This window comes from Neophocaena asiaeorientalis, unplaced genomic scaffold (genome assembly GCF_003031525.2).
Source record: "Neophocaena asiaeorientalis asiaeorientalis breed wild unplaced genomic scaffold, Neophocaena_asiaeorientalis_V1.1 scaffold59, whole genome shotgun sequence".
Taxonomy (NCBI): domain Eukaryota; kingdom Metazoa; phylum Chordata; class Mammalia; order Artiodactyla; family Phocoenidae; genus Neophocaena; species Neophocaena asiaeorientalis.
Genome location: NW_020174268.1, coordinates 8,193,845 through 8,219,204, shown reverse-complemented (window position 1 = coordinate 8,219,204; position 25,360 = coordinate 8,193,845). Strand labels below are relative to the sequence as shown.

Sequence of the window (25,360 nt, the reverse complement as noted above, 5' to 3'; positions counted from 1 at the left end):
AAAAAAAAAAAAAAAAAAAAAGGCAGTCACTCAGAAGAGACAGTCCAGACAGAAGCTGGGAAATGAGGAACCCAATGTACCAAAGTTGGGCATATTCTTTGGAGACAGAATCCAGCTACAACCAAAGCAAAGACAGACTCAGATAAGGACAGTGAGTTCTGAGAACAAATTCCATTTTATGATAGCACCACAAATCTATACTTGTAAGTCAGACCGTTTTTATATTTCTTCTTCCTTTTCTTTTTTTTGGCTGTGAGGTGAGGCTTACGGGAGTTCCCCAACCAGGGACTGAACCCAGGCCACGGCAGTGAAAGTGCCGAGTCCTAACCACTAACCACTAGACCACCAGGGAACTCCCGTTTTTATATTTCTTCTATTTCCTTATATTTTCTCCCTTGGTATCCAGTAAAGGTCCAGTCTGTCTTAACTGTGCTCAACTGTGCTTAACTGAGGGTAAGGGTTTTTACCACTCTTGGGCCTGAAGATTAGAATATCACCAGCCCACGACTAAAGGCAGCCGTAGGGTGAAAATGGTAGTCCAAGTGAAAGAATCCTCCAAAGGTAAGTAAAATTTAGGGAACAACAATGGCTGTGGAATCCAGATACTCTTCCTCATCTAAAAATTCTCTTTTCAATATTAAATCTTAGAGTTTGTGGTTTTATATTCTTCTAAAATCTGCCCCCCCCCCCAAATAAATTGTGAGTATCTTGAAAGGACCTTGTCATTTTCACCAATGAAGTGTACACATGTGCTTGGAACACAGTAGGGACTCAAATGTTTGTTGATGGAATGAATGAAGCAATGCATTGACTTTCAAAGTTTTAAGGCACCTTTAAAGGCCATCCAGTCCAATCCTTTTCCGTACATTTGTCCAACAGAACTTTCACAGGTTGTCATAAAGTTCATTCAAACAAATATCAATGAAATGTCTACAACAGTTAAGATGCTGTGCTTTCAGGAACAAGAAAAAGACCAGTCACCAACACAACAAATGTTTCTTGAGGGCCTACTGTGTGCCAGCCACCATACTAGGCCTTACAGATATTACAATGAGTAAGACGCACATAACATCTTAGGGAATTCATGGAGAAGAAGATAAATGGATAACAAGTACCTGTAACACTGTTATAGATGGAAAATGTTAAGCGTTTTCAAAGGCTATTGGGAATCAGAGGTCAAAAAGGAAAACCAAGGTTTCAAAAGAACTTACGGGACACTGCCATTCAGGAATGGGACAATATTTTGTGGCTTAACCTTACAGTTCAGGAATGAAAACTACTAAGTTTCTAACTGAAGTGGTTGACGGAAATGGCTTGGTAGGTTTTGATGAAAATCAATATTCTCTCTTCATATCTTTATCATTATGTCAACTGACAGTGACACTGGATTTTGAAAAGCAAGAATACAGATCAGTTCTCTTTTAATGGAAACCATAATAGAAACTGAACTCTAAATAACAAAGTTCTTATCACATGTGACTATATGACCTACAGAAACACAGACTGGTCAACTTGAATAATAATAAAAAGATACGTAAAGAATAAATCCTAGCTTTACTTATTTAACAGCAACTGCATAATAAAATATCTTCTATCACACTGTAAACTGGGAAAGTGAAAATTAAGCTTAATAAATAGCTAAACATTGCATTTATGTTGTCCCATAATCAAATGAAACTTATCTTCACTCTGTCATATACACGACTTCAGCTTCTCCAAATACTCTGAAATGCACCCCGACTAAAGCTGTTTCCTTCAGGATAAACACAGTGAAATGGAAATCAGAAGACAGGAGCCAGGCCCGGCTCCACCACTAGCTACATGAATTTGGGCAGGTAAATTCTCTGGCCTAATTTTCTCATCTGTAAAATGAAGCCGTTACAGCAAATAACCTCTAAGATCCCTTTGAACACTTAGGAAAAAAAAAAAACTATGAAAACTAACCTCTACTCCCAAAGCATCAACCAAAGCAAAAAGTTTCAAAACTAATTATTAAAGGAGCTTAGGTTTAGCTACCTTTCTGCCTCTCTTACTTGATTCAACAAACTTACTTATGAATTTCCTACCGCAGTTCGGTTGAGCAGTTTCATCTCCAGTAGTTACAGACAGAGAAAGTGATGTCTATCAATATATTCTTTTTAAAACACGATTCTGTGACAAAGAATTTCTAGGTCCAGAAGCAATCTCTTTTGTAGAATTTTGCCTCCATGGAAAAGTTAAACACTCATAAGCCTTCTTCGTGAATTTCAAATGGTTTCTACATCCATGTATTCCACTGCAGCCATGAATTTCTTCTGTTCTTGGCAGACTGCTTGCCATTGGTGTATGTTTACAATGTTTTCCCTTGAATCTGCACAGGAAGTGAATCAGGCACCATTTGGCCATTTGTATGGAGTATGATGTAGACAAAAATATGTCATTAATATAGTCATCCTAGTTATACTGAAGAACCTATGATATGAATAGACCTTTCAGGCATATTTTTTGAAGCCACATTGTATGCAAAGCACTGAAATGACTATAAAGACAGTATGAACACTTTGTTGCTTTACCTTTACCTGGAAATTTTACAAGTCACCAAGAAAAAAATATTTTCTACCTCAGCATAATTTGAACTTACATTAAGAAAACGTAACTACTATTTTAAGGTTAAAAGCTCCTTGACATATACCTCTATAATGTGACATTTTTTAGAATACTAGTTGATATTATAAAAGCAACAATTCCGGATCAAAACCATAACTACTACATTCAAGCTTCATTCCTCTGGAAACTAGCTTCCTCTGCATAATTTCTGCATTAAAGGTCATTAAGTTAAAGCAAAAAACGCACTGTCTGAAAAACAAGGGAGAATACTAAAGGCAGAACAACTAGTTCTACTTCGGCAAATTAAGCAAAATTAGGCAAAAAGACAGGAAGCAAGCAAAGGGAAGGAACTCGAGAGCTATTTGCAGCAGTGGTCCCTTGAAAGTTCTAGGAGCTTCCCCTTGAGCTTGAAGAGACAAGGAGGGCAAAGCAGAGAAGTCACCTCTCCTGGGCAGAAGCCCTAATACTCTTCACAACTTGCAATATTCATTGAATTCAGTGTAAGATGTCTGGGAGATCTGGATTCGGTGGGAATGTCTGGGAGAAGGGAGTGGCATTTGCTTTCCTGGGTCTGGAGCCTTAAGAACTATACCAGAGTTCTCAAAACCTCTTAGTTATGTCACACAAGCGGCTTGGAGCATCCTCCCCACGCACACACCTGCAGGGCTGGGCAGCTCCACCCTCTCCCCTTCCTGTCCTAGGAGCTGGACCAAGGTCCAGTGGCCGGTGCACCGTTAGTCCAAGGGCCACCCTGGCCCCGGCAGGCGCCACCCGGGCAAGGCCAGACAGAACGCCGCTGTCCGGGCTCCGCTTTCCGGAGCCACGCAGCGGCGGCCACGCGCAGCTGGACACCGGCAGCACCAGGATGCGCATTATAATAACAACTTGGGAGAGCGCTCTACACTCGCGCCGACGTGGAGGCACAGCCCCTGAAGCGGGCTCTGGGACCGCCGGCCCGTCCCGCCCCTCCTCGCGGCCGAGGGGCAGCGGTTCGTACCTGTCCTCCGAGACACTGATGACGCCCTCTTCCTTGGGCACGATCACGGCCATATTCACCACCTCCTGAGACCCCTCGACCCGCTGCAGCAGGATCGGCTTGCGGGTCAGCGGCTTGGGCTGGATCTCTGCCGCCATCGGAGGAGGGGGCGCACTGCGGGCGCCGCCGCCAACTGCGCCGCGGGGTCGAGCTGAGGAGACCGCTCGGGCACGGGCACAAGCTGAGACAGGGACTCTGGTTGGCCGGAGCGGGCCGCCGGGGACCCGCGATCATAGCCTGGCCGGCGCTCCCGGGAACGACTCCGCGCTCCCGGCTTCGGGCACCGAAACCTCCACGACCTGCGCTGCAACACGGCACCACCACCGGAGGAGGGGGCGGAGAGCCGGGGGGGGCGGGGCCGGCGGGGGCGGAGCCTGCCGCAGGGGGTGGCCGCTGGTGGGCGCCAGGGCGGCTGCACTTCCGGAAGGGTGGTGGAGGAGGAGGGGAAACTGAAAAAGGAGGCGGGGCGCTGGCGGCCCAATGCGCATGCGTCAGGCCACGAGCCCATTTCCACCCCGCCCCTCCGCCATTCCCGAAGCCGCGCGGCACCGCCTCTAGAACGCATGCGCCTTCCATGATCCGCGGCCTCTTCGCCACCTTCCACACCCAGTATTTAGTCCCCTCCCTCTTTAATCTCCCGTGAACGCGCGCGTACACACTCCTGGGAACGCGCTTGCCAGTGGCCCCGCCCACCCCGAAATCCCTGAAAAGGGGGCGGAGGTGGGGCGGGGAAAAGCGCGCCTGGGCGAGGCCGGAAAGAGAAGTAACCCGCAGGAAGGAAAGAAGCTGAGCTAGTGGGGACGTGACTGGGCATGCGCCCGAGTTACCTGTCCGGCGCGGCCTTGCAATGAAGCGTGGTTCACAGCTCCCAAGACGCACCAGCCACAGGCCTCCGATTGGCAACCCCACGGGCTTCTGGGAGTTGTAGTTTTTCAGAGCCATCGCTTCCTTGTCCTGAAATGACCTGTCGCCCACTTCTCACCGCTCCTGGCCTGAGGGGCTCCGCGGCCTCCCGGGCGACTGGCCGAGTCACGGCTGGGTCTGGCCTCTAAGGCAGGGAACTGAAGGGCAGCCATCGCGGAGCAGACAGTCGCTACGGCCCTGCCACTGCACATAATAGTGGAGCTCCAGGAGTGGGAAAAGAAGAAAAGCTGTCATGCAAGCATCCTTGATAGAGGTTAGAGATGATCTGTAGTGTTAACCTCCTCGTTTTCTTAGATGGTTAAGTTACTAGACCAGGATTACTTTAGCTTCAAGTTAGGGCTATAGCACCCCAAGACTTGAACTCAGGCGCCCCTGCTCCTGACTTCTTCCCATTCCCCAGTAATCCTTCCTTTCTAGATTGCTCCAGAGACGATGGATAGAGTAATCTGTGATTTGTGAATGCATGTTAGGTGCCTGGCAAAGGGCCTGGCATGCGGAGTAGTTGGTTATGTGATAATCCCACTAAGCCCTTCCACAGTTAACAAGCTAGCTGAGGAGTGGTCACGGTCTCTGTGGTGTAATTGGGCTGGCAAGGGCTCTGAAGGTGAGAAAAATAATATGCCAGAGCTAGACAAAGAATGGGACAGGCCGCGTAGAAATGCATTTTATAAGGCAGGTTTTGGGGCAGCCGAGGCGGTAGGTAAGCTGGACCTGTCTCAAAGCACAGTGCAAAACAGGGCTTTCCACTTCTCTGAGCCTCCAGTTCCCCATCTGCCAAGTAGAGGATAATAACACCTACCTTGGGTTGTTGTGAGGCTTACAAGTGACAGATTTTAAGTGCCTTCATACACAGTAGGTTCTTTAAGATTCCAGGACTTAGGACATGGACATATTCAGGGGGACATTATTCAGCCTGCCACAGTGGTTTTAAATACCATCCATAAGCTCCTGACTCCCATAATAATCTCTACCCTGACCACATTTCTAACTACAGGCTCATGTATCTAAAGCTACTCCACTTTGTCACTTAACTGTTTAATAGGTGTTCCAAACATTCCCAAATAGTATCTTTAAATCTACTGCATCATTCACCCACTTTTTCAAAACTAACTTCCTAGGAGTCATCCTTAACTCTTCTCTTTTCCTTCACAATTCTATCCAGACCATTTAGAAGTCCTATCAGCTCCACCTCCAAAGTATATCTTGAATTTTCCCATTTATATCATCTCCACCCCAGTCCAAGTCACCATAATCTCTGGCCTCTACTACCATGGTAGCCTAACTGCTTTCTCTATTTCTTCTCTTGAACCCATACAATCCATTTTTATCAAAGTAGCCAGAAGGATTTTGTCTTAAAATATAAACCAGATCAGTTCCTCCTCTGCTTAAAACACATCATTGGCTTACTGTTGCACTCGGGATGAAACGCCTCTCCAACCTCACCTCTTCTGCTCAGTACTTTCCAAGCTCTGGCTTGGAAATTCCCCAGAAACACCAACCTCCTTCCTCCTGGTGGCCTTTGCACCAACTATGTTCACCTCTCGGCTACTTTCTTCTCACCACTCAGGCTTCAGCTCCGATGTTAGCTCCTTAAAGAGTCCTGACCTTCCAACTGAACCCTACTTCTTCATAACACTCGTTGTCACATCACCCGGGTTTGTTTTCTTCACAGTACTTACTTCTGCCCAAAATAATCTTGTGTGTTTCTTATTTAGTTCTTAGTCTTCCTCTTCCAGAAGAGAAACACTGGGAGAGGAAAGACCTGTCTGCCTGTTCATCGTTGTATTCCTAGCCTTTAGAATAGTACCTGGCATATCAGGAGGCATGTTGTTAAGTATTCGTTAAATAAATGAATAGAAAGGCCATTCCGGATTTGTTTAACTCTGTTCCACTAGAGCATAATGGAAAGACTGGTATCTGGAACTTGCCCTAATTCCTGGGATCGGGTGATCCTTGGGAGAAGACACAAAACTGCAGATGATATCCAGCAGGTAGACGATAATAGCGGTATGGTAAAGGCAACAAGTGATTAATTGGTACCCAAGAGAAAGGCCTAGCATGAGATAAATGAGGTGTACTAATAGGCGGGTGAGAGGAAGGTAGCAGTTACAGTAGTTCTTAAACGTTTTAGGTCACAGACCTTATGAAAAATCAGTTGAATATTACAGATCAACTGGAGTGGGGGAGTGTATGTATATGTACACTTATATTTTACGTGCAATTTTACGTGCAATTTCTCAAGGCACACAAGTATCAGAGACCCAGGTTGGGAACTCTTGCTAACTCTCAGGGAATCTAAGACCACTCAGCCCCAATTCCCCACCCTCAGGAAAGGGCATTCTAATGGAGATTAAAGACGGAAAGAAGTAGACTACTGCTAGAAAAATGATTCTCAAACTCCTTTGTTCATATTCCACCTTAAAGAATTTTGAAGAATTTCAGTATATAAATTCAAATATTCCAAAAAGTCTGAGTTCTAGCATCTTGTAAATATTAACATTTGTTGTAAATAGTTCACGCTTGATGATCTTTTATTGATTTCCCTGTAATACTATCTGAAACAAACAAAAAAAATGTATATATATTTAAATTCTACGATTTACTTAATATACTAAGGCCACAAAGCTCTGATTTTTAAAAGTTTCTTCTACATTAACTGATCCTTACAATTGCTAGTACACAATAGGTCAAAACAACATAAGTATATTAGAAATGTATATAAAAATTATTAAACATAAAAAGTAAATTTTAACTAGAATGTTTAATGAGAATTATTATTCAAGATGAACAAGGCTACGTTTTTACATTCCCCTGTATCCAAGGATAAATAATGATTTACTGCTAGAATTAAGAGGATTCAGGATGAATTCTATTCCTATATTTTATCTTGTAAATATAAGGGCTAAGAAATCTCATTTATATAAATATTGGGTTGGCCAAAATGTTCGTTTATTTTTTCCATAAGATGGTTTGTTGTCTTTAACTTCAGTCAAAACAATTTTGTTAGACTGTATGTGACAGCTGTCATATCAGCGTGCAATTAAAAAAAGACATCAAAATTGGTGAATTTTTGTGTAGCCATTTTAATATTGAAGATGGAAGAAAGAAAGCAACATTTTCAGCCATTTATGCTTTATTATTTCAAGAAAGGTAAAAAAAATTTGTGCAGTGTATGGAGAAGGTGCCGTGACTGATCAAACATGTCAAAAGTGGTTTGCCAAGTTTCATGCTGGAGATTTCTCGCTGGACGATGCTCCACAGTCAGGTAGACCAGTTGAAGTTGATGGCAATCAAACCAAGACATTAATTGAGAACAATCAACAATATACCATGCAGGAGATAGAAGACATACTCAAAATACCCAAATCAAGTGTTGAAAATCATTTGCACCAGCTTGGTTAAATTCATCACTTTGATGTTTGGGTTCCACATAAGTTAAGCGAAAAAAACCTCCTTGACCATATTTCCGCCAGCGAATCTCTACTTAAACGTAAGGAAAACGTTCCGTTTTTAGAACAAATTGTGACAGGTGATGCAATGTGGATACTATACAATAATGTGGAACAGAAGAGATCATGGGGCAAGTGAAATGAACCACCACCAACCCCACCAAAGGCCAGTCTCATCCAAAGAAGGTGATGTTGTGTATATGGTGGGATTGGAAGGGAGTCCTCTATTATGAGCTCCTTCCGGAAAACCAAATGATTAATTCCAACAAGTACTGCTCCCAATTAGACCACCTGAAAGCAGCACTCAACAAAAAGCATCCAGAATCAGTCAACAGAAAACACATAATCTTCCATCAGGATAACGCAAGACCGCACGTTTCTTTGATGACCAGGCAAAAACTGTTAGAGCTTGGCTGGGAAGTTGTGATTCGTCCACCATATTCACCAGACATTGCACCTTCAGATTTCCATTTATTTCGGTGTTTACAAAATTCTCTTAATGGAAAAAATTTCAATTCCCTGGAAGACTGTAAAAGCACCTGGAACAGTTCTTTGCTCAAACAGATAAAAAGTTTTGGGAAGATGGGATTGTGAAGTTGCCTGAAAAATGGCAGAAGGTAGTGGAACAAAAGGGTGAATATGTTGTTCAATAAAGTTCTTGGTGAAAATGAAGAATGTGTCTTTTATTTTTACTTAAAAACCAAAGGAACTTTTTGGCCAACCCAATATATGTGAGTGGAACGAGTCTTGTTATATCAGTGCTACTCAACTCTTTGAATTCTTTCTGAGTTACATGTCAAAAATCACATTGTCAAGAGAAAATTTTTGCAAATCATATATCTGACAAGGGACTTATATCTAGAATATATAAGTAACTCTTACAATTCAATAGTAAAAAGACAAATAAACCAATTTTTAAATTGGCAAAGAATCTGAATAGACATTCCCCCAAAGAATATATATACATGACCAATAAGCACATGAAAAGATGCTCAACATCATTAGTCATCAAGGAAATGCAAATCAAAACCACAATGAGGGGCTTCCCTGGTGGCACAGTGGTTGAGAGTCCGCCTGCCGATGCAGGGGACACGGGTTCGTGCCCTGGTCCGGGAGGATCCCACATGCCACAGAGCGGCTGGGCCCGTGAGCCATGGCCGCTGAGCCTGTGCATCTGGAGCCTGTGCTTCGCAACGGGAGAGGCCACAACAGTGAGAGGCCTGCTTACCGCAAATAAAAAAACAAACAAACAAACAAACAAAAACCACAATGAGATACCACTTTCCAACTATTAGGATGGCTAAAATAGAATACAGATAATAACAAATGTTGACAAAGATATGGAGAGGTTGGGGCTTCCCTGGTGGCGCTTTTGGTGGGAATGTAAATTGGTGCAGCCACTATGAAAAACAGTATGAAGTTTCCTCAGAAAATAAAAAACAAAACTACCATATGATCCAGCAATTTCACCCCTCCGTATTTTGCTGAAGAAAACAAAAACATTAATTAGAAAAGATATATGCACCCCCATTTCTGCTTTATAGAATTCAAAACCTCTTAAGAGGAGCCAAAATATCCTTGTTTCTTCTCCCTTATCAGGAATACTTATAAAGAAGGCCAGAAAGATCTGTGAGTTAACTTGCCTTAGAAACCATTAGAGTTTCCCCCTAAGGGGGATAGGGGAAATCCCCTAAGGGGATGGAGGGTGAGTGAAATGGGTGAAGGTAGTCAAAAAGGTACAAACTTTCAGTTATAAAATAAATGAGTCCTGGGGATGTAATGATGCAGTATTCTCATCCCAAGGGGAAAAAAATTGTAGCTATGTGTGGTGATGGATGATAACTAGACTTGTGGTGATCATTTCACAATATATTCAAGTATTGAATCATGTTGTAGTACACCTGAAACTAAGACATCAATTATATCTCGATACAAAAGTTTCCACCAAATCAATATTTTTTTAATTTTTATTTTTTAAACTTATTTTTGGCGACATTGTGTCTTCCTTGCTGCGCACGGGCTTTCTCTAGCTGTAGAAAGTGGGGGCTGTTCTTCGTTGCAGTGCACCGTCTTCGCATTGCAGCGGCTTCTCTTGTTGCGGAGCACGGGCTCTAGGCACGCAGGCTTCAGTAGTTGTGGCGCTCAGGCTTTAGAGCGCAGGCTCAGTAGTTGTGGAGCACGGGCTTAGTTGCTCCGCAGCATGTGGGATCTTGCCAGACCAGGGATCGAACTTGTGCCCCCTGCATTGGCAGGCGGATTCTTAACCACTGCGCCACCGGGGAAGTCCCCAAATCAATATTTTGTAGTACCTTTTTGTTGTTGTTTTTACCCCATGCAAAGCACCACAGTAAGACATGGAGTGGGGAAAGTTTATGAGATGGGAGAACATCTGACATAAATGCAGGCAGATCCTCAGGCAAATTGGTTTTAGGAAAAAGTACCTATAAAAGTTGAGGATCTGGGGGGCTTCCCTGGTGGTGCAGTGGTTGAGAGTCCACTCGCCGCTGCAGGGGGCGCGGGTTTGTACCCTGGTCCAGGAGGATCCCGCGTGCCGCGGAGCGGCTGGGCCCGTGAGCCATGGCCGCTGAGCCTGCGCGTCCGGAGACTGTGCTCCCCAACGGGAGAGGCCGCAGCTGTGAGACGCCCGCGTACCGCAAAAAAAAAAAAAAAAAAATGTTGAGGATCTGGAAATGAATACCCTTATAATGATGTGTGTCCGTGTACCACTTGACAAGTTTTCACGGAGCAGAGCTCCACAGGCCGCAGTTTGGATACCACTGATCTAGGAAACAGAAAGGGGGCTGCCACTCCAGCAGGACATGGAGCTTTTAGGGAAGCATTAAACGAGAAGAATTGTGCTTAATAATTGGACCAAGGCAACTTCTTTTGGATTGATTCCTCACTCTTGGAAGGCCAGTTATAGGAAGCAAGGTGAGTCTAGGGAAAAGGGTCAGAGCTGAATTCAAAGCTTGTTCTAATAGTAAGCAGCATGTATTTTTCTGGCTCATCCTCAGCAATCTAGTCCGGCAATAGAAAGCTGGGCAGGTGTAAATAGTAAGAAACATACACACTGGCCTCTGCCCTGGTGTCTGACACAGAACTCTGAAGACCCTTGTAAGTTCCTAAGTGATAAGAGCACTAGGAACATCTCTTGTTCTAATGAGGGCTGGTCACCAGAAAGACCAAGCTGTGATTAGAAGCTTGCAGATGCACTGCCCCCCCTCCACCCCCACCCCATGAGGGGAGAGGGGCTGGAAGTGGGGTTAATAATTGCTCATGCCTATGTGAGAAAGCCTCCACAAAATCCCAAGGGTAGGGAGTTCAGTGAGCTTCCAGGCTGGTGAGAACATTCACACCAGGAGGGTGATGGACCCCAACTCCACAGGAACAGAAGCTTCTGCACTTTGGACCCTCCCAGATCTCATCCTATGTATCTCTTCATCTGGCTCTTCATCTGTATCCTTTATCAGATCCTTTAATAAACTGGTAAACATAAGTGTTCCCCTGAGTTCTGTGAGCCATTCTAGCAAATCAGTTGAATTAGAGGAGGGGGTGGTGGGAACCTCTGATTTATAGCCAAATTGGACAGAAGTGGGGGTGACCTGGAGACCTACTACTTTCAGTTGGCATCTGAAGTGGGGGGGCAGTCTCAGGGACTGAGCCCTTAACTTATGGGAACTGGTGCTCTCTCCGGGTAGACAGTGTCAGAATTGAATTAAAGTATAGGACACCCAGCTGGTGTCAGAGAATTGCTTGATGGGAGAATAACCCCACACATCTAGTGTCAGAAGTGTGCATGCGGAAGTTGTGTGAGAGTAAAGGAGAAACACAGGAGAAGAACTGGGTTTTCCCTAATGCAGCAGGGATCTGGGGATCCGGCCTCATCAGACGAAACCCACACTTAGCGAGAGGGGTCTGGGATACTGGTGTGAGAGCCAGAGGCAGTCAGTGAGCAGCAAGGACATCGGAGAGGCAGCTGTGCACCCACCTCCAGGCTTGGGTTCAAGAGCAGGGCATTCAAATCTGAGGTGACAACGTAGGAAAGCAAGGTAGGGCCCGGGTCTGAAGGACTGGTGTTCTGAGTAGGAGGCCTAGACAGGGTCCTAGGTGTCAAAACTAGGGGGCAAGATGGGAGTAGAGCCACTTGCCAGTGTGTCCTTTAGCAAGTCACTGAATCTGTTGGAGCCCCCCTTTCTTCATCTGTAACATTACAGCACCAAACTCCCAGAGTTGTTGTGAAACAAGAATAAGATCATCTGAAGGAAGAGGCCAGCGTCTGGCAAGTAGCTCCTCTAAAGGAAGAGGGGAAAGCTGAGAAGGACTTGGAAGGGGACCACAGGGAAAACATGGGGACAGAAGAAAAAGGGTGGAGATGATGACTTAGTCTCAAAACAAAGGAGAAATCTAATGATCAGAACTGGGTCACAAGTCAGGGCCACAGCATCTTGCAGCAGAAGTCCCAACTTTTCAAAGGGCAAAAATCTGAGAATAGAGATTCCGTCTTTATTGGAAGTCTGGCATTCATTGTTTTGAACTCTGAATTTTCTTGCTGACTCAGATATGCATTTGTGGGTCCCAGGCAGGCTCACAAATTCCCTCCAGTGCAGAACTAGCAGTCCCTTGGCATAGGACTTCCATGACGAATGATGCTTCTCCAGAAGAATATCTTTTAAATTACATCCAGGAACATCAGATAAACATCCCTCCATTTGTTTCCCTCCTCCCTTCCTTCCCCATTCCCTTTCCAGCAGCAGGCACTAGGACTCCCTCGGCAACAAGGGTTTTTTGCTTCTGAAACCCGGCTGCACTTGAGTGCCTTGGGAACTTCTGGAAAATTCCTGGATCCTATCCCTGAATGGCTGAACTTGGTTTTCTGGGAGCTTGACCTGAGAATCTGACTTTTTATAAAGCGTGTCAGGTGATTCTGATGCAGGTGGCCCTTGGTGTCTAGGGTAATCCGGGAACCACAGACCTGGGAATCCAATGGAAGGGTACAGGAAAAGTGATCCGAGATACAGAGGGCTGGGTCTCCAAGCACAGGGCCCATCTCCCGTTGCCCTTCCTTTCCCAGAATGAGAGACTAGCCAGCCTGCATGCTCTTCCACTGGTAGCAGCTAATGTTTCTGATCAGACCAATGTCTTTTTTTTTTTTTTTTTTGGTGGGGGGGCCCATTGAGTAACAGAAAACAGCCTGTGATTTTTCACCTACTTACCTGTGCTGGAAGCAAGCACAAGGCTTTTGCAAGGCTTTTTCCTTAATCTTCCTCTTCAATCCTCCCCACTCCTCTTTAGCCCAGGAAACCTTGGGCTAAAAATAGGTTTTCATGTACTCAAAGGTCTGAAGTAAAGTTCATTTCTATATCTATAACTATATCTATATCTGTATCTATATCTACATCTACAGCTGTATCATCTAACTACCCATCTATGTATGTTTTGAATAGACTTTATTTTTTTAGAGCAATTTTAAGTTCACAGCAAGATTGAGCAGAAAGTACAGGGATTTCTCACATCTCCCCTGTCCCCATATACGCACAGCCTCCCCTGCCAGAGTGGTACCTTTGTTACAACTGGTGAACCTACAATGACACATCATTATCGCCCCAAGTCCATCATTTAACTTAGGGTTCCCTCTTGGTGTTGTACATCCTATGGGTTTGGACAAACATGTAATGGCATGTATAGGGGATTCCCCGGCGGTCCAGTGGTTAAGACTCCGTGCTTTCATTGCCGAGGGTGTGGGTTAGATCCCTGGTTGGGGAACTAAGATCCCACAAGCCATGCAGTGCGGCCAACAAAATAATAATAAAAGTAAAGAATATAATGAAATGTATCCATCATATAGTATCATACAGAATAATTTCACTGTCCTAAAAGTCATCTGTGCTCTGCCTAGTCACCCTCCCTGCCACCCACCCCCAGGAACCACTCATCTTTTTATTGCGTCCATAGTTTTGCCTTTTCCAGAATGTCGTAAAGGTGGAATCATACAGTATGCAGGCTTTTCAGATTGGCTTCTTTCACTTAGTAACATGTTTTTTAAAGTTCCTTCACGTCTTGATGGCTCATTTCTTTTTAGCACTGAATAATATTCCATTGTCTGAAGGTACCATTCACCTACTCAATCTCGGTTGCTTCCACGTTTTGGCAATTATCAGTAAAGCCGCTGTAAACATCCGTGTTCAGGTTTTTGTGCGGACTTAAGTTTTCAACTCCTTTGGATAAATACCAAGGAGCCACACTGCTGGATTGCATGGTAAGAGTATGTCTATTTTTGTGAGACGCTGCCAAATTGTCTTCCGAAGTGGCTGCACCATTTTGCATTCCTGCCAACAATAAACAGGAATTAGGGTCATCTGTATTTCAAAGGAAAACCAGCTCTTCTGGAATGTTCTGCAGAGGAACTCGGAGGACAGGGTAGAATGAAGTGGGAGTGGGAACCCACTCTAGGGAAATGGTGACAGTTAGGGTGAAATAGTGAAAGAAAAGAGAAGGAGGAAGAGAGTGTATGCTTCTGTTCCTTCTTGGCTTTCTCTTTACTAATAACTTTGATGCCACTGCAGACCCGCCCTTACACTAGCCCCGACCTGGGCTGAAGCAAGGGGCAGGGACTGTGACCAGTGAACTCCCTCCTTAGGAACCCAAGAGCAGAGGAACCCCAAGTGCCTTTGGTCAAGAGGAAGTGAGACTATTATTCCTAGAGTGGGGTGGGTCTCAAAAACTTGCTGACTGAAAGCAGAAATGAGAATATAACCTCCTCAGCTTGTCATTCAAGGGTCTTAAATCTGCCAGAGTCCTCAGTTTAGCTCAAGAAAACTCAAACTAACTCACAACTCCTTAGACATTATCTTCATTTATTCTTTTATCCAGCAAATATTTGCTCAGTGCCTGCTCTGAGCCAGGCTCTAGATGTGATTAACTCCCTTGCGAAGTCAAGGACAGAGCTCGATTTGGTTCATATCTTGGTTTTATCATTAGAGGGTCACTGGCTCTAGAGTCCAATGAGCAAGCAGAGGAGAGGAGTTGATGTGAAAAGATTTTGGTTTGAAAATAAAGGTCAGGACTACGCTCGGGTTCTGGTGCACAAGTATGCGGTCAGTTTTGCTGTAAATCTCCTACATCAAATAACGTTTAAAAGAATGTATGAAGGGGGAATTCCCTTGTGGTCCAGTGGTTAGGACCCGGCACTTTCACTGCCGAGGGCCCAGGTTCGGTCCCTAGTTGGAGAGCTAAGATCCGCAGATCCTCAAGCCACGTGGCACGGCCAAAAAAGAGAAAAAAAAAAAAGTGTAAGAAGGAATTAAATGGGAACTTTGGAGAATGAATATCGCCCATAGGAAATAGTGAAATGGGGAAGAGGTGAAATTTATTGCCATTTGGGCAAGATGGTTTATTCATTTGGAGGAAACAATCTCTAACTCTCACATATAACTACAGTTCTTTACAGAATGGACATTTTGTGTATTGTGGCAACTTTGGGGGTAACACATTTTTCTACAAGTACCTGCTTTTGGCTCCATTTTCCATCTAAAATTATACACATGAGGGAGAGAAATGATTCTGTTAACAAAGAATGAGATCATCTTTATCCTCAAAGACCTTGACTGAAGGTCAGTGGTCAATGACCAAAATTCTAATGTCCCTGGAGTCCTGGCAGAACGGTATCTGAAACTCTTTGTATATATCCGATCAGGCTTTTTAAAACCTCTCATGAGTTTAAGGATCAACATAACACAGCCATCTTAGATATGAACCGGTGTTATTGCTTAGGCCTCATTGACTTGGTTTTAGGAAAACACTTCCCATCATTTATACCACAAGCCTTTTTAAGCAGAGACTCAGCTTTCCTCTCCTATTGTCCCCAGTATCAAGCACAGTGCAAGGCATGAAGAGGAAGCTCAGCGACGACAAGCAAGCAGAAAGATTAACTGAATCTTAATATCTTTACAGAACAGTTTCCAGTGAAGTGGAGCAGAGTCACATACCCACATGGCTCCTATCAGTAGAATTTACTTGGCAATTAATAGATGGAGTCCAAAGAGATTGGGACAAATATTTGTTATCAACGATGCCTCCTCTTGAGTAAAATTGGTTAGCATCAGGTTAATTCCCCTCAAGAGAAGAGATACCATGGGAAAGGGGCTTTTGTGCCAATTGACTCAACGTTTCTCTTTCTTCAACTGCCATCCTGTCTCTAGGGAGAAAAAAGCAAAAACAAAAAACTCAAAACAATGAGAAAAAAGACTGCACTGACAAATAAATAGAGTTAAGAGGGAATATAGAACAAATTGGAAGTTCTACCGAGAAACAGAAGGAGGCCAGCATATCACTGTTAGCCCAAACAGTAAAACCCTAACTTTGATCTCCTACATTCAATCCCTGAGGAATTATATGGGCATCTGAAACATACATCCTTACTTCCCAGGTATAAAATCCTGAAGAATTTATGTCCTATTTCATATGTTCACAGATTAAGCGTTTTTAAAAATCTGATTCCCTTTTGAGATTCGTGCAAAAAGGAGCTAGAACATGCACCCTTGAATGGCATGATGAAGGAAGTGGCAATGTGCCATGGTTTCCTGTTCTCACGGCCCCAGACGTGTTCCCTTGAAGCCACGCTTCTCATCGCTGCTAGAGTAATCGTTCTAAAACTCACATCAGATCCTGTTACTCCCTAACACGGCCTGAAACCTTTGACAGCTTTCCCTGTCTCTAGAGTTGAAACTATACCCATCGTCTGGCCCATGCCTACCTCTCCAGTCCATTCATTCCCCACCTTCTACCCCCTCCAACCTCAAATCCAGTGACACTGCGTCAGGTAGAATGATTTTGGCTGCAAGTAACAAAAAATCCGACTTGATCTTTCAGAGAATGAAGGGAACACAAGGCTCCACTTAATCTCTGGTCAGAGTTTGTTCAGGTCATTTGGCTCCATTTCTCTGCAATTCCCTTAGCTCCATGTGACGTCTTTCTCCTCTGGTGGGCTCCCCTTGAAGTAACAAAGTGGAAACTAGCGGCTCTCGGGTTTACATGCTTCCTCTTCCCCAACTCTCAAGCCGAAGTCCTGGGCTTCTTTCTGATTGGACATAGCCAGCCCTGAACTAATATACCTGAGGAATGCCATGGCTGATTTTCTTAGGCCTGGAGGACCTGCCTCTCTGGGAACCAGCTATGACGGGGGAATGGATTATGACAGCTGGCTAAGGCCAATCAAGACCCATCCCTGGAGCCGGGAGTGAGGTCAGTTACACTCAACCCCCTGTCTAGGAAATTTGCAGAGAAGGAAAGAATGGGTGCTCAATAAGCATCTTCAGAATCCAAGATACCTGACAATAACCTAAGCCTTTCGTCCCATGGTGCACCTCTCTGCTTTCTTCCTAGAATGTTCTTCCCCACTTCATCTGTCTGGCAAATTCTTACCCTTTCCTCAGTCTTAGCTCAAGCATTTCATCCTCTGTGAGGCCTCTGCGTATCCACACCCCCGCCCCGCCACCAAACAGAGTGGATTGCTCCCTTCCATGTGCCATTCTTATACCCAGTATAGACTTACTTTATTGCCTCATCCCATTATTCATCAATTGTACGTTTAATAGATTTGCCTCCCCATACAGAAGGTTAACCCCTTGAAGACAGAAACCCTAACCTTTTTATCCTTCCTCTTGACATCTATGAAGAGACCACAGCATATATGAGTATTGTTTAAATAAATTCTGAGTTTTGTTCATTCTAGTGGTGGGAGCGATCCTCAAGTTGTGTGCTGTGTGTGTAGGTATGACCTCTTCTGATGTCATAAACTCAAGAAAGAGACAAGTCTTCAAAAAATGTTGCTAGAGACTGGAGCACAGAGAGGTGGGAGGTAAAACACCTACAGCGCTCTGGTCCTTGGCCTCCTTGATCTGGATTTAGAGAGATCTAGAAGTTTTCGAGAGTCCAGAGCATTATTAGTTGTAATGATGCCCTCTGCCATATGAAAGCAATTCAGGAACCAGGCAAGAGGCTTTCTTATAGGAAACTCAAGCTGGTCACCTGGCCAGGCAGATTCCCTAATCGCATGTGGTGCACCATGTTTATATAACCTTTATTATTCCTAATTGGAAAGGAGGGACATGCTCTAAATAATATTTCCTCTCACCTCCCAGCTCAAAGAAAAGATATACCACTTTTTACCTTTCCTCAACTTATAGTATTTGGGGGTGGAGTAAAGAAACATTTCCAAAAGCTGAAATAAAATTGTTAGCAATTTTGTAACACACTTAATCTAGGTAGGGCACGGTATATATGGCGGAGAAACACAGGAAGCAGTTGGGAAATGTCAGGGAAGCTAATAATGAATTCGCCAATGAGAAGTGCTCTGCAAATAATAACACTGATGATAGTACCACAACTCTCCTGGAGAGCCCCAGGATTCAGTTAGAAGACAGTCAAGGTGTTAGATGCCAGTATCTGTCATTAGAGTCGCAAAAGCAGCAGAAGACAGGCTCTCCGACCTTAGCAGAGTCACACATCAATGGAATAGCTAGAGACTATGCATAATATAACCTAGTGTAGTATAAATTATGCATCTGTGATAGCACTGTAGCAACGTTATTTCACTGATTACTGAGTGATCGGCGTGGAATGATATCAATCAGGAAAGGCTCTCGAAGGGGTGAGTCATGGATTTTTAAACAAGTGGTTGATGTAATGTGGATGGTACTCAAAAAATATTATCTTAGCAACTGTGTAGAGAATGAACTGAGACGGGGGAGCACAAAGCAGGGAGATCAGGTAGGAGGCGGTAATGCAGACGAGGTGACGGGAGCGTGGACTGGTGTGTGGGCTGTGAAATGGAGCTGGGATGGTTTAGAGAAGGCAGTGCAAAGGACTGTATCACACGTGGGCTTTGCAAACAAGCTGACTCGGGCTCCAAGCCTGGCTCCCCCACTGACTAGCTGAGTTGCTTGACTACCTCACCTACCTGCTATAAGGCTATTCCCTCATCTACAAAATGCACTCGTGGGTGTTTGTCGTTTTTGAAGTGCATTATCTAGACATCCTTCCTAATTTGAATGAATCCCAGTGGGATTGGGAAGCCACAAAAGAGAAGCTGTTCCTCATGCTTTGAGTAGAGCCAGTTGATGCTCTCCCTCCTCTCTGTGCTGGGGGGTGGTGATGCAAAGGCACTGTGGTCAGCTTGAGAATCTTCGAAGTCTCTGTGGTGAGATTAGCATCCAGAGGCATGGCGGGGCATGTCCTGGGAATTGTAGCTGAGGTTGGATCCCAACTTTGTGCTCTGCTTCTTCCCTTGGCTCTTCCCTGAACCTAGTCTTCTACCTTCCTATAAATTCTGTGAGTTGCCTGATAACTTTCCAGTAAATTGCTTTTCTACTTAAGACATCTGTTGCCTGCGACCAAGAACACTGACTAAAACGTTACCTCACAGAACTGTTTGAAGGTTGAATAAGGTGGTGTGTATAAAGCCTTTAGCCCAGTACTCACCACAGGCAAATTTAGCAATGGTTGATCTAAGGCAAAAACAAAGAAAGCATTTCTGACAGAATAGACTTTGATGACTAATTAGATGTGAGAGAAGAATAAAAAGGAAGAATGGGGAAGATAACACTGTTTACCAACCTGCCTTCCACATCCGTGTTCTGTGTCTAACAAGAGTATGAAAGCCAACAGAAGGACGACCCGCTTAAAACAGGTTAGAGAGTAATGGCAAAGTACCGAATGAGCCTGTTGACTGAGAGCATGGCGTTTTACTGACACGACAAAGTCTAAACTTGTTCGCCCGGCACACGAGACATTTTGTAACCCTGTCCGGACCTTCCTTTCTAGCCCAGATACTTGCCACTCCCTGAAAAGCAGCTGCCATGGAGTCAGAGCAAGCTGCTTGGTGTCCCATGAACGAACCATGTTATTCTGATATTCACTGCCTTTGCCCACTGTATTCTCCCTGCTTGGAATGTCTTTCTCAACCTCCCTCAACTTCAACTCCTTATTTAAGACTTGGGTTACATATTTTCTCCTCCATGAAGCCCTTCCTAACTCTTTCCAAGCAGAGTTACTTGCTCCTACCTCTGGGCTCCCACGGAATTTCGTTCATGCCTCCCTGATAGCAAGGACCACATTTTATTCCAATGTTCTCTTCATGTCTCTGTCATTGCCCCGTGTGGTCCCAGACCCCAGGGATGACAGATTGGTCATCCCTGCATCCTCATTCCCTGATGTTATGTGGCCCATAGACAGTACTTCACAGGCTTGCTGTCGGACACCCAGAACATTTCTTTATATACTTGCTTAGAGATAAAAGGGTTTGCTTGTGAGAGAATGAACCAGATTCAACAATCCACATGCAAAAATTAGTCCTGTTCGTTATTTGTTCACGCATTATGAAATAATCAGGGTCCTTTAACTTCCTAGCTCCTGAAGAGCAAAGTTCTGTTTTAATTCACTTTGTACCAACATGGTTTTGCACCAAGAAGTGCAGTAAAGGAATTTAAGGGGCTGCTTGGATGTAACCAAAGAGATGTTGTAAATAAGCTGCAGAAGCCATGGTTGGAGACCCTGGGCTGCAAGAAGCCAAGCCAGAAGCCTTGGTTAGGTTTTTCTGTAGACTCTCTACAGCTCTGATCCCCATGATTCAACCAAATCACCTTTCTCAAATAGGCTCCGCTAATGAAAATAAAGATTCCCCTTTGCATTTCCTCAAGTTAGGCGTAAGTACCAGGTTCCAGAGGAACATAGCCTTGACGCCAAAATTTAGTTTTATCTTCCATTGTCCTAAGAAACTATTCCTTTTCATTTTATTAAAAAAATTTTAGAGTTTTAAATTATTTTTGAGTAGATAACACATTACTGTGATCCAAAATTCAAAACAATACAGTATAGGGGACTTCCCTGGTGGCACAGTGGATAATACTCCACGCTCCCAATGCAGGGGCCCGGGTTCGATCACTGGTCAGGGAACTAGATCCCGCATGCATGCTGCAACTAACAGGTCACATGCCACAACTAAGGAGCCCATGTGCTGCAACTAAGGAGCCTGCCTACCACAACTAAGACCCAGTGCAACCAAATAAATAAATAAATAAAAACTGCACAGTGTAAAGTGTTCCCCCCTACAATGTAACCCAGCTATCAAGCTTCCCTTACCATAAGCAACCAAAGCTATCTCTTTCTCATGCATTCTTCCAGAGATATTTTATGCATGTAAGGAAATATTTTTAATTTCCTACTGCCTTTTACACAAAAGTTAAAGTAGTACACACAGTTCTGCATCTTGCTTCTTTTCACTAAATAAGATATCGTGTAGATCTTTTCATATCAGTATCTATTCTTTTTCCTGGCTGCATAGCATTCCATCGCACGAGTGAACTATAATTAGGCCAGTCTCCCGTGAATGGACCTTCTGTTTTTTCCCTAATCCTTTCTATTTTATAAACAATTCAGCAGCTCTCTTAAACCTCTCTTCAAACTTCCTACCAGCCTCTGCCTCCCTTAGTCTCCAAAAATGCTGTCTTTCTTCACTCACAGAGAAAACAGAGGCCATTACATAGAGATTCCATCAATTTCCTGTCTCCCATCCACTTCGTGCTTCAAACTCCATCAATACCAAACAGCAGATAGTTCTGAGAATGTGCATGTTCTCTCTTGTTTCTTCTGTACCTTTGTATATGCCATTCCTACTCCCGCCGTCATTGGGTTTGCCTGGGAAACCTCTATTAACCTTTCAAATCCAAGTTTGGATATCGTGCCAGAGGGAGTTAATCAGTTGCAGCTGTGTAGTATGTCTGTAGCTCGTTCCTCTCCCTCCATCGTACTTATTATGCTGGTTTGAAATGTGTTTACAACTCTCTGTTCCATAGGTCTGTGAGCACCTTGAGAGCTAATTCATATCAGGATGCCTAGCACTTAGCATAATCTGGTAATAGAAGCTACTCAATAAATATTTGTGGAATAAATGAATAAATAACATGGGGGAGACATAAGCACACTCTGTAATGACAAGTATTTGCAAAAGAGCAGAATGAGTCTTCAGTCTGCACAGTGTAGCAGATACAGCATTGGACCAGAAACCAAGAGAACCAATTCTGGTCCATGGAAGCAGGAAACTCTTTCCACATGTTCATTGCTGTATCCTCAATGCCTAGAAGAATGGCTGACTTGATTGGTGCTGAGAAAGAATGAGGCTTTGTGGTACATTTGTCTTTGAATCTGCCAAAGACACGCTTTATTTCAAATAGTTTGCAGGAAGAAAGCTACAACCAGCGAGTGTGTAGTTTTTGGACTAAAAACCGAACATACCTAACACCCCGTTGTAGGTAAACTATCATAAGGCCAGAGAATTTATTATCAGCTTTAGTTGAGCAAATTCAATCAATTGACTTTTATTACAAATATATCTTATAGATTAAATCAACACATTTCGCATAGCCACAGGTTTTTCCAAGCTTAGAGGTAACATGCTTAATTTGGGAAATGAAATAAAAAACCTTATAGATGATCTTGGCTCCTCCTCTGTGACACTAAAAAATAGCAATAGTGTGACAGTCAGAGACAGAACCCCTAAGAATTTAAACTGAAATAAGACCTTTACCCCACCTGGCCTGTCTTCTAACAGGACTCTTTGTTCATCGCTCTCCCGCGGTCACCAGCATGCAGATATTCTTCTGCCCTCTCTTCCTTTTCTTACCAAACAGGAGTACCATGCACATTAATGTCAATTCTCCACCAGTTCGTGAAAATAAGATTCTTTAGGGAATTCCCTGGTGGTCCAGTGGTTAGGACTCCACGCTTTCACTGTTGATCCCCGGTCGAGGAATTAAGAACCTGCCAGCCACGGGGTGTGGCCAAAAAAAAAAGAAAAGAAGGTTCTTTTATCCTAATGCTTCTGATCAAACATCATGGTGACCCATAGATTGTTTTTAGACCAAGACTGAATCAAAGTTTTATAATTTTAATTTCCACAATGTTCAATAAGTATGTGTTGATTGACTGAATGAACATTTGGCCATTAATTAGCTCTGTAACCTTGGGCAAATTTCATTGAACTTTTCTGAGCCTCATTATCCTCATCTATACAATCGAGTTTGATTGATGTATTTTTCAAATTATTTTTAATAGCTTAAACCCTTTCTTCAAACAAAATCCTAGGCAGAACAAAATATACAGGACAGAAAAAAAAGTGGAGGTACTCTAGATAAAATAGGTTTGGGGGCCCTAAATCTCCTTGCTTCACCTCCTCCTTCCCTACCGTCACTTCAGCTCTGAGCCCCAGGGCTCTGTGAGGCACCATCTAAAAATCCTCAGGAGGGGCTTCCCTGGTGGCGCAGTGGTTGAGAGTCCGCCTGCCGATGCAGGGGACACGGGTTCGTGCCCCGGTCCGGGAAGATCCCACATGCCGCGGAGCGGCTGGGCCCGTGAGCCATGGCTGCTGAGCCTGTGCGTCTGGAGCCTGTGCTCTGCAGCGGGAGAGGCCACAACAGTGAGAGGCCCGCGTACCGCAAAAAAAAAAAAAAATCCTCTGGACTAGGGAATTCCCTGGCAGTACAGTGGTTAGGACTCCATGCTTTCACTGCCAAGGGCCGGGTTCAATCCCTGGTCGGGGAACAAAGATCCCACAAGCCGCCCAGTGCCGCGAAAATATAAAAAAATAAATAATAAAAATTTTAAAAATAAAAATAAAAATCCTCTGGACTAGATGATTATATACATGACATTGACTCCCAGACTGGTAAAGAAACTTACAGTCATGTAGGTCCTGAGATTCCCAGCCTTAGGAATTAAACAAGATAGAGCTACACAGGCAAATGAAAATATGAATTTCTTTGCTTTGGGTCAACCAACAGCAGCTGATTATTTAATGCTAAACAGAATTCAAAATTATATATAGTGTTGATAAATTAACAATGAACATGCTAACAGTGAGCAATGAACATGGTAACATAAATTATAACAAATAACTTTCGGTAGATAAAATTTCTCAACATATTATAAAAATGAGTGGGGGGTAATAAAAGGAATCCCTGGGGAGTGAAAAGGTTGCGACTCATGATGAATTCCATTTTCTTCCTTTTCATACATATAAAATGAGGCAGAGAAAGATAAAATGGCCTGCCTAAGCTCCCACAGCTTACTTAGTGGCAGAACACAGCGCTTGCCATTTCCAGCCCACTGTTCTTTTCCGACCGTGTTGGATTTCTGTGTAAGGTTAGACTTCCACCTTTATATGTCTGGGATCTGTGGTCACACAGCTACAGAATGATAGAAAGTCCTCATTATCTCAGCATTCATTCTCTGAATCCCTGAAGTTTGAAGTTATAAAGGAGAGTAAAAATCATCATAACTTAGAAACGTTTACTTATCAAATGACTGCTTATAAATACCCATCCCCATTAAACATTAACATCTATTCTCCCCTTCTAGGGTCAATTTCTTTGTCAAGTCTCGAGTTGATGACTGGATTTTTACACATATTTGACAATACAGTCCAAACACAACGGAAATCAACTACAAAGTGAAATTGCGCGTCTCACGAAAGATAATTTTATGAGATTGATGAATGAAGGCCAATGAGCTTAGTCCACAGAGAAAGAGGGAAAAAGACGTTGACATTGAAGAGGTAGGCGAAGGCCTTGTTTAGGATTAAGATTAGGGATGGCCTTGTGGGTCTTACTGCTTTTTGTTTTTATTCTGATTGGGATGGGGAATTGGGGGAGGCCTTTAAGCAGGGCAAGTGACAATCAGATTTATCTCTAAAATTTTCATTTTGAAACCAGCAAATACACTAAAATATATGATTTTGCAACTGTATTTCTGTGATTTTATCCCATAGATGCAGCTCCACATGTATGAAATGACACCTGTATGAAGTTTTTCATTGTTGCATTATTTGTTCAGCAAAAGGTACCTGGTTAAATAAACGATGGTATGATAAGCAGCGGGAGAAACAAATAAGGAAGATCTCTATGTGCTAATATGAAAAGAGCTTTAGGATGTATTGGTAAGTGAAAAAAAGCAAGATATAGAACACTGTAGAATAGTCTCTATAGTAGGCTACCTTTTATGTAATAAGGTGAGAGATATATTTGCACATGCTTGCATTTGCCTTAAAAATCCTAGGAGGATAGGGCTTCCCTGGTGGCGCAGTGGTTGAGAGTCTGCCTGCCGATGCAGGGGACTCGGGTTCGTGCCCTGGTCCGGGAAGATCCCACATGCCGCGGAGCGGCTGGGCCCGTGAGCCATGGCCGCCGAGCCTGCGCATCCGGAGCTTGTGCTCCGCAACGGGAGAGGCCACAACAGTGAGAGGCCCGCGTACTGAAAAAAAAAAAAAAAAAAAAAAAAAAAACCTAAAAGAATAAAAAAAAAAAAAACAAATAAA

At 43.7% G+C, this 25,360-nt stretch overlaps 1 protein-coding gene and 1 long non-coding RNA gene across 4 annotated transcripts in view; one reads left to right on the top strand and one right to left on the bottom strand.

Annotated features, from left to right (window-relative positions):
- WDFY2 (WD repeat and FYVE domain containing 2) overlaps positions 1 to 3,964 on the bottom strand; it is a 170,051-nt gene extending 166,087 nt beyond the window's left edge. For 2 of the 3 annotated variants that reach the window (XM_024755532.1, XM_024755530.1), the window contains exon 1: positions 3,584 to 3,964. In XM_024755532.1, coding sequence (XP_024611300.1) covers positions 3,584 to 3,720 — 137 coding nt within the window. In that variant the 5' untranslated portion in view covers positions 3,721 to 3,964. The remainder of the gene's footprint in view (positions 1 to 3,583) is intronic. The other variant, XM_024755529.1, reaches the window with a different exon arrangement.
- A 524-nt stretch (positions 3,965 to 4,488) lies between these two features.
- LOC112406650 (uncharacterized) lies at positions 4,489 to 25,149 on the top strand. Its single transcript, XR_003004600.1, has 3 exons — positions 4,489 to 4,799; positions 24,406 to 24,601; positions 24,815 to 25,149. It is a non-coding gene; the product is annotated as an uncharacterized LOC112406650 (long non-coding RNA).
- The last annotated feature ends 211 nt before the right edge of the window (positions 25,150 to 25,360 follow it).